This window comes from Thermobia domestica, chromosome 9 (genome assembly GCF_964235325.1).
Source record: "Thermobia domestica chromosome 9, izTheDome1.hap1.1, whole genome shotgun sequence".
Classification (NCBI taxonomy): Eukaryota; Metazoa; Arthropoda; class Insecta; order Zygentoma; family Lepismatidae; genus Thermobia; species Thermobia domestica.
Window position 1 is genome coordinate 147,158,302 of NC_137462.1, and position 14,730 is coordinate 147,173,031.

General features: G+C 33.0%; 1 protein-coding gene across 1 annotated transcript; it reads left to right on the forward strand.

The window, feature by feature from the left end:
• LOC145694164 (general odorant-binding protein 56a-like) lies at positions 1-12,492 on the forward strand. The gene is made up of 7 exons (XM_081770282.1): positions 1-95; positions 3,192-3,267; positions 4,671-4,720; positions 7,484-7,519; positions 8,209-8,326; positions 11,505-11,557; positions 12,429-12,492. The coding sequence occupies exons 1-7, from the start codon at positions 36-38 to the stop codon at positions 12,471-12,473; spliced, it is 438 nt and encodes a 145-aa protein (XP_081626408.1). The 5' UTR covers positions 1-35; the 3' UTR covers positions 12,474-12,492.
• The last annotated feature ends 2,238 nt before the right edge of the window (positions 12,493-14,730 follow it).

Consider the following 14,730-nt stretch of genomic DNA (forward strand, 5'->3'; position numbering starts at 1 on the left):
CTTTCAGAAGAGCAAGTAGACATCTCATAAGCGTCATGGCTCTCAAAGTAGTAATAGTTCTCTTTGGAATTATGTTCATAGCAAGCACAATATTGGTAAGTATCTATTTTGTAACAATCAATTTTTTGTGAAGTAATGTTCCATAATGATACATGAAATATATTTGAAAGGATGCTGTATTTTGGAAACTTTGCCCATTACTCATTATTGTAATATCAGAGTGGCCTAGCGTATAAATAATAATTAGAGCTCTTGATTGTTTGCATGGTTGACCCTAGTTGGATTTCCAATGAAAGTTCATATGGTAGAGAGTGCACGTTTAACTTTACTAAACATTAAGTGAACACTTCATAATAACTTTGGATCTGAAAATGAAGCATCAAAGTCAAGGCAAATAAATATGAATGACAAGAACATACAAATAACTACCAATGACAATTACTTCGATTCAAAATATTGAAGAGTTGAGACCGGAAGCAGGTTATTTTCGTCGGCAACTTAATTTGAAATCGTTTTAACATATTGTTTTTGACGAAGGTACATTTAGGAATAGAAAATAATAGTTTAGACTATATTGCCGAAAACAATTGATATAAAATAACATTAAAGCTATTTTAAGTGGTAGCAAACACGTTTTTATTCTTTAAATCGTGAATAACTGAAATTTCACTGTTGAAGAAATTTAGTTTCTTTGATTTAAAAATCTATACGAAAAGTTAGGAATTGCACACTTAAATTGATTAAAAAAAAAAAGTTCTCAACGTATATATGACTAGTCAAAGTGGCCCATGCACTTAATACTAAGTTTATTAATATAGAGGATGTTTAATAAAGATACTTAACTTCAATCACTTGAAAATATCACTTATTGGCGTGGTTACTGGAAGACAGGATGCGAAAGGGAATCGTCAGTGAGATTGAAATAGTCTTCAATGTATTTGTGTTTGAGAGGAATGTCTCAGTGTTGAGATTATGCGTTCCTTACTGAAATGTACATTGTTTTACAATAAGTCGATGTGTTGAATAGTAGACATCACAAGATGCCATAAGAAAAATTTACCATTAATAATTATATTTACACCTGAAAACGATACCTCCATTAATATTATCTGCAAATGTACTAACATATGAATATTCTTAACTTCTGAATACTATGGTTTTTGGAGAAGAATTTCAGTTATCGTTTTCCCCACTTTCACACAAAACGCAGGCCCCTCTAATAAATATCAATACTTAATCTATGAATTAGAGCAGATGCTTCTAGTTAACGTAGTGTTAGATATGGGTTAGCATATTAAGGTTGTGTCTTAGGGCATTTTAAGTTCGAAATTCAGAAGTTATTATTTCTGTTTTAATTATTATTGCTACTACCTAATACAAGAAAAGTGTGTCAGGCGTTACAAATAAACAAACTGAAATTACATTTTCCTTCATTTTCTGGTTAAAAGACAAGCCTTTTGGTGAGATACTAGTACACGAATTATTACTAGTACTTTACAACTCTATTTTTTTAAAATCTGATGGAAGAAAGTTCTACGGCATCATTAGGAATAAGATAATTACAAATGAACAGAACCACTTTCCACCGCAAAAAGCTATTTATTTCATGTGTATTTATGTGTACTTATTTTATGTGTGATAGGAAAACTCTCAAGGTATATATGTAATACACATACACTAGCAGAAGACACAAACATTCAATGTGGCAAGTGCATATCGCCCGACATACTCTTACTATACTTTAGTTCTTCCACACGCATCAGCATGTCACCACTGCATCAATATTGCTTTTATGGCAATAAATAATACGCTGAAACTTAAGCATATGTAAGGCTATAACAACAGGAAAACAAAATCTGTCCACATCACACGAGAAAAAAATCGTATAAAGTCGTGTGATCGTGCCAGCCAATGTTATGTGGATATACCATGACAGATTTGTGTAAAAGTCTGTCTAATTTTCTTAATGTTCTTATTTAGTTTAATTCTCCATATTTAATATTTTATTCCTCGAGCAAATCTCTTTAATCTCTTTGGCAGTATTAATATTAGATACTGTTCCGACTTGGCGGATCTTTAGCCCAAATTTGTGGATAATATCATCGATTTGATTTATTTATTCATATATATATTTCTGGACATTAGTGGTATCTAAGGCTTTAAGCCCGTCTGTGTGAGGGATGATGTTCCTCGGCGAGCACACTATCTGGAGAATGAGGAAGGAAGATAGGAATTAGATGGAAAGGTAACTGTCTAGGATCTGCATAATAGGTACCATTTCGTCATTTGCAGGTGTGAATAACGAAAATTAAGAAAAAATCACACTCAGGATTACAGGCCTGAGAAAGCAGTTACACATTTTAGACCCAGTGTCAATACTGGTATCACTCATACTGGAGATGATCTAACCGATTACTTTAATCATTATGCTTAAAAGTTAAAAGTGAGTATGTATTGATACTAAGGTAAGAATTGATAGTAACATTAATTTGTTGATGGCGACATTAATAATTGAGGTTTGATACATTTACTGACACTTTTAGAGCTTTTACTCATGCACTACAAAATACTGCTTATTTCTCTCATTACCTTCATTCTGTAGTCTATAAGTTTTATCGTGTTTTAACTTTCTATTTCAATCTCATATTTTCCTGAGCTTTCTACAAAATCTTACTTTGATGGTTTAGAATGTGTTACCCACTCGAGCTATTTAGGGAAAAATCTAGATAGTTAGCATATAATCCGGAAGTTACTCGACGAAATCTTGAGGAGGGCGTAACAAGAATCTGTAGCGTAAGTGAGTTAGATCCAAATGACAATCTACCGAGAATCGAATCTGGATGTCCCACAACAATCTAAGGACTGATAGCTATTAACCATTAATAAGTAGAACATTTTACCCACTTTCCATCAGATCACAAATAACTAAATTTCTTCTCAAGTAACGATACAAACAATTTTTTTCTTTTGTAAATATTCTTTTAGGAAGCGGATTTTTCCTTCCTAAAATTTTCTAAAATTTTTTGTTTGTTTTCATCTTATCCAACTAATTCCGTTTACTTTCTTCATGTCCACATTTCAAAGATTTCCAATATTTTCTATAACTGCTTGTTTGGTAATGTTCACGATACTACTCCGTACATTATAGAGGTATTACTACATTGAAAAAATGTTATATTTTGTTTTTTCAGGCGGATGAATCAAATGATTTAGCCGAATTACATAAGCTTTGGGGAGAGTGCACAGAAGAAATTGGAGTAACAGAAGGTACAACAAATTTATTGCAAATTTTATCATCTTTTGTTGTTGAAGCTTAATTCCTTTTTAGCACCGAGAAAGGCTATATGAGTCTATAGTTTAAGGTGTGATCTAAACAATGTAATGCGTTTAATACTCTTCTAATGGGAATCGAGAATGATATTACGTGCATCAAAGACACACTATACTACTAGACGAGCGAGAAGTGTGTATACTTATTCCTATATAATAACTACAGATGTTTGCTCAGTGTAATTGCACTAAATATATTTAGATGTGATATAGAAAGTAATAAATATTAATGCATAAAAAGGTGACACGAAATTCATCATATAAAGCTAATTATACACAGCCTATTTGTGTGATAATTATTCACTATTATTGTGAGATAAAATTAAGAATAATTTACTTGTAAGACCCGTCCCTTAGTTAATATGTTTCAAACTCACTAAATTGATTAATGTGGATTTCAAACTTAATGAATTAATGAAAATTTGTTTCTGAAGCGTTAATTTCACTTTTCTTTTTAAACATTTCCCTCAGAATACATTCACTACTTCGCCTAATAAAAATTGTACAGTCGTAATTGATACATTCACAGCTATTATGTAGCGAACCTGACTTCATGGTCGTTACAATTTTGATTCTCAAATGATTTTACCTGTTAATATAAAATTAGTACTTCTTGAGATGGAACTACAAATATAAACTGTTAGTGTTATAGAACAATTATTATTATTAAACGAAGACAAACACAAATTTTGGTATATTGGGAAGAATCAGCATTAAATATTTTATTTAACCCCTTTCTGCATGATTTTTTTCTTTTAGCGAAAAAATATTCATTATTGGAAATTCTCATATGGAAACTTGAAAAATGAATTAAAACTTGAAATTTAGATTTTTCACTTAATTCCGACGAGAAATAAGTAAGTGCCATATATGACACACTTACAACTCGCAAAGAACATGCCAGATGACACCAAAATCTCTTATTCATACACGTCAATATCTCACACAGCAGACAAAACAGTCATTTGGTGCCTTTCATAAATCACAAAAAACCTATAGTGCAAAAAGGGTACGTGCCATATATGGCACGGCTTGCGGGAAGGGGTTAAATTAGAATCACTTCAATCCTTTTTCATGCTAGAAATTCGCTAACATTTTCTATATACTAACTTGATTTTAAGAACAACAGAACATCAGAACATATGTTTGAAACAAATATAACAAAATGTTGTTCTTTAAGCTACTTTAAGCTTCTTTGTGTTAAACTTCACAAGTAAGTATTTTGTTTTAAAGTACAGTTCGTTACAAGAGACCAGCTTTCACGTGTATATTTTTAAATCTTTGGAAAGCTCTTAAACTGTTAGTACAATTAATAATGAAATCCTTTTGTCATCTTATAGAAATGCTGAAACAGTACTTCGAAACTGGACAAGAATGTGAAAAATTAAAGGTAAGAATATAATTTGTTATTCATGTGTGCTGAGATATTCAGAGATATAGAACGGTTAGAAAGGCAATGTAGAAAATAAAACGGTTAAGTGTTTGATATAAAGGGAGATTAGATCATTAATAAACACAAAACTTGAAGAATTTAAGTAATTTAGAAACACTCAGTGGTAAGGGCGCCCATCAGGTGTGGGGGAGGGGGGCAAGGTGGGACGCTCGCCCTTCCTAGTGGAAATCGTACTTTGGAATATCGAAAACCCAATTGAATTTTTACATTAGTTACAGCAAAATTTCAACCTATATTTGAAATGTCGCGTATACTTGCCCCGCCTTGGAAACCACAATATGGGCGCCCTTGCTCAGTGGACAATGAATTTAGAAGTAACCAGTGTTACCAGTAGAGTCCAGAATTAATGGCAGAGTAAAAAGCATGAAATAACTGGCAAAATTGCGAAATAAAAACCTAATGATTGCAAAATACAATAAACAAACTAGGCCTTCTGAAAAAAATAGGTACTTAAATACTTAGTAATTATAATAGCCTTTAATTGGTTTACTAATCTAATAAAACATATGGATCCTTATAAAAATATATTTGATTTAAAATTTCTGAATTTTTCAAATTGCACAAATTGTAAAGGATGACATATAACGATCCATTCAAAATTCCTCAGTAGTAGCAATGAAACAAAATGATAAACACCAAAACATATTATCACACTTTATTCAACAAGTACCATTAGCAATTTAGAAAACAAGCAAATCACATAAAATACTAAAAAAAGTTGTGATAGCAGTTTATTTTACTTCCGAAAGTTATTTTATATTTTTGTTCTTTGAGCTTATCAACAACTTCTTAAGATTTTAAAACAAAAGAATTCGCTTTAGGTGTGAAAATGATTTTCCCAACTCTACAGATTTCATTGGAACACACTGAAAAAAAGTAATTTTGAAAGGATTCATGTCATTGATAACAGTTAAATCAGCATTATCGTCCATAACACTAGCAATGTTACTCAATTTTTCCAAATCTAGAATAACACTTACAACATGATTACACTTTCTCCGGATGTGCGCTCCCTTAACATCAGGCACAGCATTCACATCATCAATAGGATCATTGAAGTTTTTTTTTTCTTAGAGAAATAGAAGTTCGGTAATAGCGTCTTACATCTTTGCAAAATGTGTTGCAATGAAAGCTATGTCTTTTTTAAGGAATTCTTCTTAAGCAAAATTTTGGCAATCTTAATTGAAGACGCACCATCTTTAACAAAAGAATCAATGATCTTTTTATGGATTCGAAACTTTGTAGCATAACAGGGAAAAGGTGTAATCAATGTACTTAATGTCGTTAAGACAGCCTGATGTGGGAGCGTAAGTTCAGGGGCTAAATCAGGAAAGGGAATAGTTCACGAGGGAGCTTTAAGAAATATGTTTTTCACAGCTGACACAAAACGTTTAACGTTGGGAAAATGAGAACGTACTTCCTCTGCAATTCTATGTAGTGCATCTGTCGGACAGGTGCCATGCAGCAATGCTTGGGAATAGAACATTAAGGGATTTTTCGGCGCTTTTTATGTATGCAGGTCTGACAGTGCCAAAAAGAAGAATCCTAAAAGAAGAAATTCTGTTTCAATCAGATACGTTTGTGTGCCTTCTTCTGCTTCCAAAGTACCAATTACAACGATAACAATGAAACGGCCTAGAATTTCACATGTTTTATCAATTGATATTCATACAGTGTTTTCATCAACACTTTTACAGATATCGTGAATAGTTCTGTTGTACGCGCTATCAACGTAAGTCTTTCTCAGAGACAATTCAGTTGGAAATTTTGTTCTGGTATTTCACTAGAAGATTTTTAAAGGAAACATTTTTAAATTTTCATAAAGGAATGTGTGCGTCAATTAGAACTTCACACATATCATTCGCAAAACTGTTAGACGGGATTCATGAATGTTTCAAGAAAATTCTAAACCACTTTACTAGTTGATTTGCGTCCTTACAAATTTGTGTTTTGTACTGCTTATATAGTGTGTGACAAAATAACGATTTTCAGCAGAAACCACAATTTCCTATAATCAGAGAAATAGTAAAGAACTGTATTAAAAATACACTACCCAAATTAACTGACCAATTTTCCCATCTTCTCTCTCCGAGAAAGGTCTACTTTCGGCATTGTGAAAATGAAACGAACAGCAACAGACGACACGTGCCACGCACACTAGCAACAACAATATTTGCCAATTTCTTTAATGTAAGCACCTTCGTTTATCTTTGTCATTCAAATTCCAATGGTATGATGCACGAGCATATCTCTTCCACTTGCCATAGTCCAACAGCAATACAATACAGTTATGAACAGACACTGCGATCGTCTGGGCAGAGAAGAGCGAGCCAAATATTTATTATGCTGTAATAAAGCGTGAATAAGGAAGAAAGAAAATGGAAAATGACATCACATTGCTTCTAACTTGTGAAATTGCACTCTTCCTAAAGTGTATAATGAAACTTGCAATATACGGCATTCTGTTATTAATTCCGGGCTTTCGTTATCAGAGAGTAAAGTGAAAATATCTACCAGTCCTCGAAAGGTAGAAATATCATGACACTTCATAAAATAAGAAGTTTAATCAAGTGTAAAAGTATAATTTTGCCACTTGAATTTAAGAAATTATTATAAATAATCGTTGATAAATCGAGCTCTCATATTTTATTCATATTATTTTTTAAAAATATAAAATAAATATTATTTGTTTTATTATAGTGCGTGGAGAAGTGTATGTTGGAGAAGGCTGAAATGGTAAGAATGCAATAATTTATAGACCTTCTTTATAATTTTATCTAATTATTCTCATTTATTATGCAAACTGTAAAGTTAATCTGAGATAATAGCATACTAACAATTGACAAAATGTTTTATGCTCATTTGGTAGAAATACAAGATTTGCGTACGAATATTATCAGTTCAGGAAATAGTTGCTTTCAATATGGGCACTATACGGCATGCTTAAATTAAAAGTAACTTTGAATGCTGTAATTATAAACTATTTACTTTATTGCCATCTCTTACTCAAATTTAAATTATTCGCAGATTTTCTTTACCATTGTCAAAGCTATTCCCAAATGGGAAGATCATAACTGTAATGGAAGTATAACTTAGAGTACCTACTGTAAGTCATATTTTTGTTTATCTTGTATCATGTATCTATAATAATCATTGGGAATCTGTCTTGAAAGGAAATACAAAACAAGTTCTTCTTTTTAAATAATAGATTTTTGGAAATTGAAAATTACATATACTTAGGTGTTCAAAATATTTGTAAGTCTGGAATTAGTAAGAATATTTTAAATTGTATTTATATTCCTTGTGAGTTGATAATTTACTAAAGGATGCCCAAATTTTGTAGAATAGTGATTCAGGTTATTTTTCCTGTTAAAAGTATGCACTAAAAATATTAATATAATATTCATCACTTTCTGTTTTCGAAGGTTAAGAACGGAAAACTCAATGTGGAAGAAATAGAAGAGAAATTAGGAAGTGAATTGGAAAATCCAATCGTTAAAGAAAGATGGGAGAAAGTCAAAGAAAATTGCCAGAGCATTGAAGGTAAATACATTCAGTAACAATTATTATTGAAATACATTGATGGATTAAGACATCCCGTTATACGTTTGTCGACAGTTATCAAGGCAAGAAGGATAAGAGATAAAAATACTTTTTTATTTTTAAGATATATTTCAGAGTACCTTTCAGAGTACCCCATACAGTCCAAAGGGTAGAAGTCAGATAGAAAAGTTTTCAAATATGGATTCAGCATCACAGTCAAAAGCTCCATCTTAATATCAATTTTATACCGAACAACGCCAGTATACTCTTATTCTATGCTCTATACTCAATACTCTATACATTATGCTCTTTATTTTATACTATCCGGTTCCCGGCGACAGCTCATGTGGTTCCGATTCCACGTTAATCAGTAGGTCCCGTCTCATATAGTGTCGCTGCTGAAAGAGACGTTAAACTTAAAATCGACTCAACTCTATACTATCCGGCATTGTCCATGCAAAAAGATTATAAATAACCTATGATATTTTTCCTATAATCGACTAGAAGCATGCCAATACGATGGGGTGAATATGTATGGGGGACAAACATATAATCGGCCTTATATAGAAGACTGCTTCATTTACTTAATTAACATTATATGTAAGAAAAATTATAAATATTTATTAATAGTCAACAGTTAGAAATACACTTATTATTCAGCTATAAAGGACAGAGAAACAAAATTACAAGGAAGTAATTAGATAATGACAGCAAGTAAAATTTTGTAATGAGAATGTAGATATGGTTTAGTGTGTTTGTTACATTTTGCGCTAACAAGGGACGTATGCAAACCGTGACCACTAGATATTTATGATAATTGGTACCTTGACTAGTTGTGGATCGCTAACGATCGTGGTGATAGTCACTCGGTCTGGAAATGCCTTGTTTACCCGCTACGTATAATACATATACCAAGCAGTGAAAGGGTGAAGTTATGCCAAATTATACCCCGAACATGCCGAAAAAGGCAGTAAATGAAAAATATATGCGGGTGAAATGATACCTATGGGAAGGGGACACGTGGCCAAGAACAGAACAGTAGTGCCACAGAAGCAGTGTTGCTATCCTAACACAAATTTCGAATTTTTCAAATAGAACGTATATCATTTTATGGCATTAAAACAATTGGCATAAAACGTAAAAGAAAATAACCAAAAAGATGGGTTAAGAGTGTTGCCAAATAAGTGAGTTATGGGGCTCTAAATTTGAGAAATTATTGGGTCCGCACAGAGGAACGAACAAATATACAACAACAAGAAGACTGAAGAAATAACACATGTGTAGTAGGGAGTAATCTACAACATATACACCATCCAATGACTAACTGGCTTGATACAGGAAGAACCCAAAAAGACACATGTTAGACTAGCCCTAGGAAGAATAAACCCCATGTGACATAATGCAGAAAAGTCAACAGCAAGCCTTCTTGTAGTGCAACAATTCCAATGGCGTTTGTGTGGAATCGATATCTCGAACCGTTCCCAAGAGCTGCAAAACGAACTGTCTTGGAGGTGTAACACTGTATAAAATTCTGAATGCCATCCAAACCACAGAAACTATGGCTTAGCGCCTGAAAAGAGTACAGAAAAGCTGCGGCACGAAAGATTACAAATCTGTGACAAGAAAGTACGTCACAATAAATTCTCAAATATTAATTTCCTCTGATAAGTGTCACTGGAGAGTCTAGGAAACGTTAACATATGAGACAACGATGAAGACAAAACACACAGCATTCAGGGTACCAGTAATATACAGGCTCAAATATTTTAACATGATACACCAATGCAGACAACAGAAAAGTCATAAATAGTATTAAAAATACTTATAGTTATTGCCCTAACCGGATACTGGATACAATTTAATCAAGCCCGTTATACCCTGGATGCTGTGCATACTATTGTTTACTCCCTACTGTACATTAATTCCTTCTGCAGTTTTGTTGTTGTTGTATATTTGTTTGTTTCTCTGTATGGACCAAGTAATTTCTGAACTTTAGAGCCCCATATCTCACTTATTTGGCAACACTGATTACCCTACCTTTTCCTTATTTTCTTTCATGTTTTATGCCAATTGTTTTAATAGCATAAAATAGTATACGTTCTACTTGAAAAATTATAAGCTTGTGTTACGATGGCAATTGTGTTTGTGTGACATTACTGCCGTGTTCTTGGTCACGTGGTCACGTGTACCCCTCCCGTAGGTACCAGGTTACCTGTAAACATTTTTCATTTTCCAGCGTTTTTCGTTACAATTCGCACCTGGTAAACAAGGCATTTCCGCACCGAATGACTATCACCACGATGATTAGCGATCCACAATTAGTCAGGGTACCAATTTTCATAAATATCCAGCTGTCACGGTTCGCATACGTTCCTTGTAAGATATTAATGCTGAGAAGAAATAATAAAGTAACCTTGATTTTAAATATTTACAAAAGGGGCGTTACGGTGATAAGACAAGCGTAACACAGCCGATAAATCGAATTCAGAAGCTTTTGGTCTGCAAATTGGATTCCTGATAGAACTCAGTAACCAAATATCGCAATCTTTATTTTTTAGACGGAGGACTGCTTGTTTACCAAATTTGGTTCAGACTCGGCCAGTAGTTACTAAGAAATAAAATACCACATACAAGGCGAACGAGGCCGAGGTGAGTCTTCCACTGGATAAGCCGAACCAAGCTCTCATTAGCTCAGTCTGGTCTCTTAATATGGAAATCTTTATTCCTTAGAGGATGGACTACTCACCTGTCAAGTTTAATTTGGATCCGGGCAGTAGTTATCAAGAAATAAAATATCACACACGCACATACAAGTGCTATCTCTCTCTCTCTCTCACACACACACACTCACACACACTCACACACACACATACCTAGAGTAAAACTATAAGTTCCCGTGTTATTGCGCTGAAGCTAATAAACGTGTAATGTAATTAAAATGTTTACATTAAAGATTATGGCTTGTTCCTTTAAGAAAAATGACTGGAGGAAAATATATTAATATATAAAAGAAACACGTAATTAATTTGTATATGTTAATTATTTTGAATAAGATCAAGAATGAAGTTGGCATTTGCAGTAAAATACTAAAACAAGAAAGTATGGTATTATAATGCGACATCCCAAATTCTCACTTTTGAACCAAGTCAGTTATATATATTTAAACATTCATTTTCAGTGGGTGATAGCTGTGACGACTATAGCAAGTTGGGGCGCTGTATAATGTTGGAGGTAAGCTTAAAATGTATTTCCTCTATTAAGTTTTTAAAAGTTTCTTCTACTCTTATAGTTGGATAATTATCTTTAGAATTGCATTAACTAAAATACTCTTAGTTATATGTTTTGTAATTGCAGAATTTTGGACAGGCAGAAAGTATTCGGATCATATTACTCTACTCTTTATCACTGTACTTCAATAATACCCTCTTGTTCAACGACTGTTTTACCTTTCTTCATTTCAGATATTGCAAGAACTATTCTCATATCGTGTACACAAATTCACATTTCAAGAATATTATCTTAATCATAGTTTGGAACAAAATAAATTTTCGTGTCACGTGAGTTGGGTTCACACCGTAAGAGATTTTACCGAAATCAGCGTGTGATAAAATTGGTGACGTAGTAACGTCGTTGAGTTGTTGCTGTTAATATAACGCTAATTATTATAATGATAAAGTACTGCTATAACGTCCTTATTGTTGGTACAAAATCTAACAATGGAAACTTAATTGTCAGTGAATAATTTTAATCTTAGGTAGTTGTTCAAAGAACTTCGTAAAACATTTCAATTTTAGAGCCAACCATGAAGAGTGTAGTTATCTTTTTTCTTGACCACAAAATATAATTTAGTAATACCTAATATTTTGATGATATATAGTATTGTATAGTTTGAGAAACTATATTACCTTTTTTAGTGCAAAAAAGTTTTCTTAATTACTGTATTTTGCGATATAAACATTTAATACTAAAGATTCGTAGTTACAATAGAACACTAACTTGTCTTAACTGTAAAGATACAATAAAAGTCAGTGCTTTGTTCTTTTTAACTATGTTTGGCTTGGTACTTTAAAGTAAAAACACGTAAATAATTTCTTACTTCTAGGCTGGATTACCAACAGGACCCAATACAAACACTGAAAGGAAGTAGATATTCTGAAGGAACAGGTATGATGTCAAAATAAGTACCTGATAAATCAGAATTTTTGTTACATTCACCAAATAAAAAATATTTTCATTAGACGGATCTTTTTAAAGAAACACATACAGTAAACCCTCGTTAACACGAATTCCAAGGGACTGAAAAATCAGGAGTTCGTGTTAAAAAAATTCGTGTTAACCGGGGATCTAAATTTTATTATTCGAATACGTTTTCTCCATACATACGCACTACAGTATACAGACTATACATACCACTACAGTATATTATGTATGTCATAGAAAACACTAGAGATGGTATCGAGACGAGACTGAGTAGCCTCGGTCTCGTCTCGATTTCGAAAAGCACGGCTCGGTTTCAAATTCGAGACGAGATCGAGATCGAGACTAGTTTCGGTCCCGGTACCATCCTCTGAAAAGTGAAAACACTACAGAACTTTATTATCCTATCTTCGATTTTTTTTTAAAAAAAAGTTTACATTGCTACTACGTCCGTCAATCCTTTTTATAACATTAATTTGCAACAACACAGAACAGAGAAGGTTAAGTGTGGAAACAGCGAGCATAAGCACCCTCCGCAAATAGAATTCCCACGCAGAAAATCAAGATCAAATTTTTAAAATTGACAACTCCGCTAGCAGGGTGGGTACCGCTAGTAACGGAAAGGTATTTATGACTGCTGTCACCAGTTTGGAGTTACAGGAGAGAGAAGATGTTTTGTCTCGAGCTGTCACCAGCTCGTCTGCCAAACACCTGCATGTTCAGCGCTTGACGGAGGACAGAATCAACACCTCATAAGAGAGGAAAGATACCCTTTTCTGGTTTTTCTCTTATTTACAAGGCAATTTTTGTCTGTATAAATACTGTATGACAAAAACTGATCTGGAGTGAAATCTAAAATAAGAAAAATGATCTAAAAAAAAACAAAGGATTGAAAGTTCGTGTTAAATGAAAACAATTACTGACTCAAGGGACTAAAAATTAGTTCGTAATTCGTGCTAACCGAAATTCGTGTTAACCGATAAAACTTCCTATAAGATATGTACAGCGATGCCGGGACCGAATTTTTTTTTCGTCCTAACCGAGTGTTCGGCTTAAGCGAGTTCGTGTTAATGAGGTTATACTGTATAATATTCTCAAACAATGAAAACACGTAATTAGAGATCGTAGCACCAGTATTATCCACTTGTGTTTTAGGTTTGAGTATAATATACACAATAACCTAATAGTTAAGATGCAATTCAGTATTTGTTCTATCTTGCTAAAATATATGATCATTCATTAGGGAGGATATCTACTTACTTTACGGGTAAACGAAGACAATCAGCCGCATTGATGTATTCTGAAAAAAAAAATACCTATGATTGACAACTCAGTTCAATCACTTGTAACCCAGCGGAGTGGGGATTTGTAACTGAAGAAAGGTGGAACTTTCTCGATGTTACATAATTATCCAGTTCCTTAATTTCCTAGGATTTATTTGTTTTAGTGTATAGTGTAACTATGAAGTCTGTACTTTTTGTCTATTTTTCATGCCGTCTCTGCTTCTGAAATCACATTTCACGTATTTAAATCTCTTTCATTTTAAATGGCAGCACGAAATCCACCTATAAGTCGTGTGAAATTGACTATTAGTTTGCCAGATAATTTAATATTCTAGAAAACAATTTTATAAAGTAAAATCATAGAAACAAGTTAACTGGTATACTTGTGAACCATAGTTTTGAATTTGGTCTGACTGCAGTAAAAATATGGAAGTTTCCCAAGCATTGTTTACAGACATTTTGAATATGGATTTACTCTTCGCTGAGATTTGAAATCTTACAGAGTAGTATTTTGTTTCTCTGCATAAAATAAGACCTTGTTATAGAAGGATGAGGTATTGTGCACAATATATAAGAACTTCTATTAATTCGTTACCTATGATTTACGTCATACAGAATATACAATAGAATTGATTGTTTTCACTTCCGGAATGCATGTTCTCCCGGGGCAACCCTAGATTCGTCGCTCATTAACATATTCCTCGAACATATTCCTATATATATTAACATATATATGTAAACTTATGATATTCTCACAGATAACCCCCAATTCATTGTCAAGTTCGAGGAATATGTTAATATATATTTTAAATTTTAAGGAGAGAATCTTAAATTTCTTCATTTTTGTATTCGTTGTTTGTGTTTTAATTGGTGCAGAGAAAATAAGCAAAGTACAAAAAAATGTATGTTAGTCTGTTACATCAA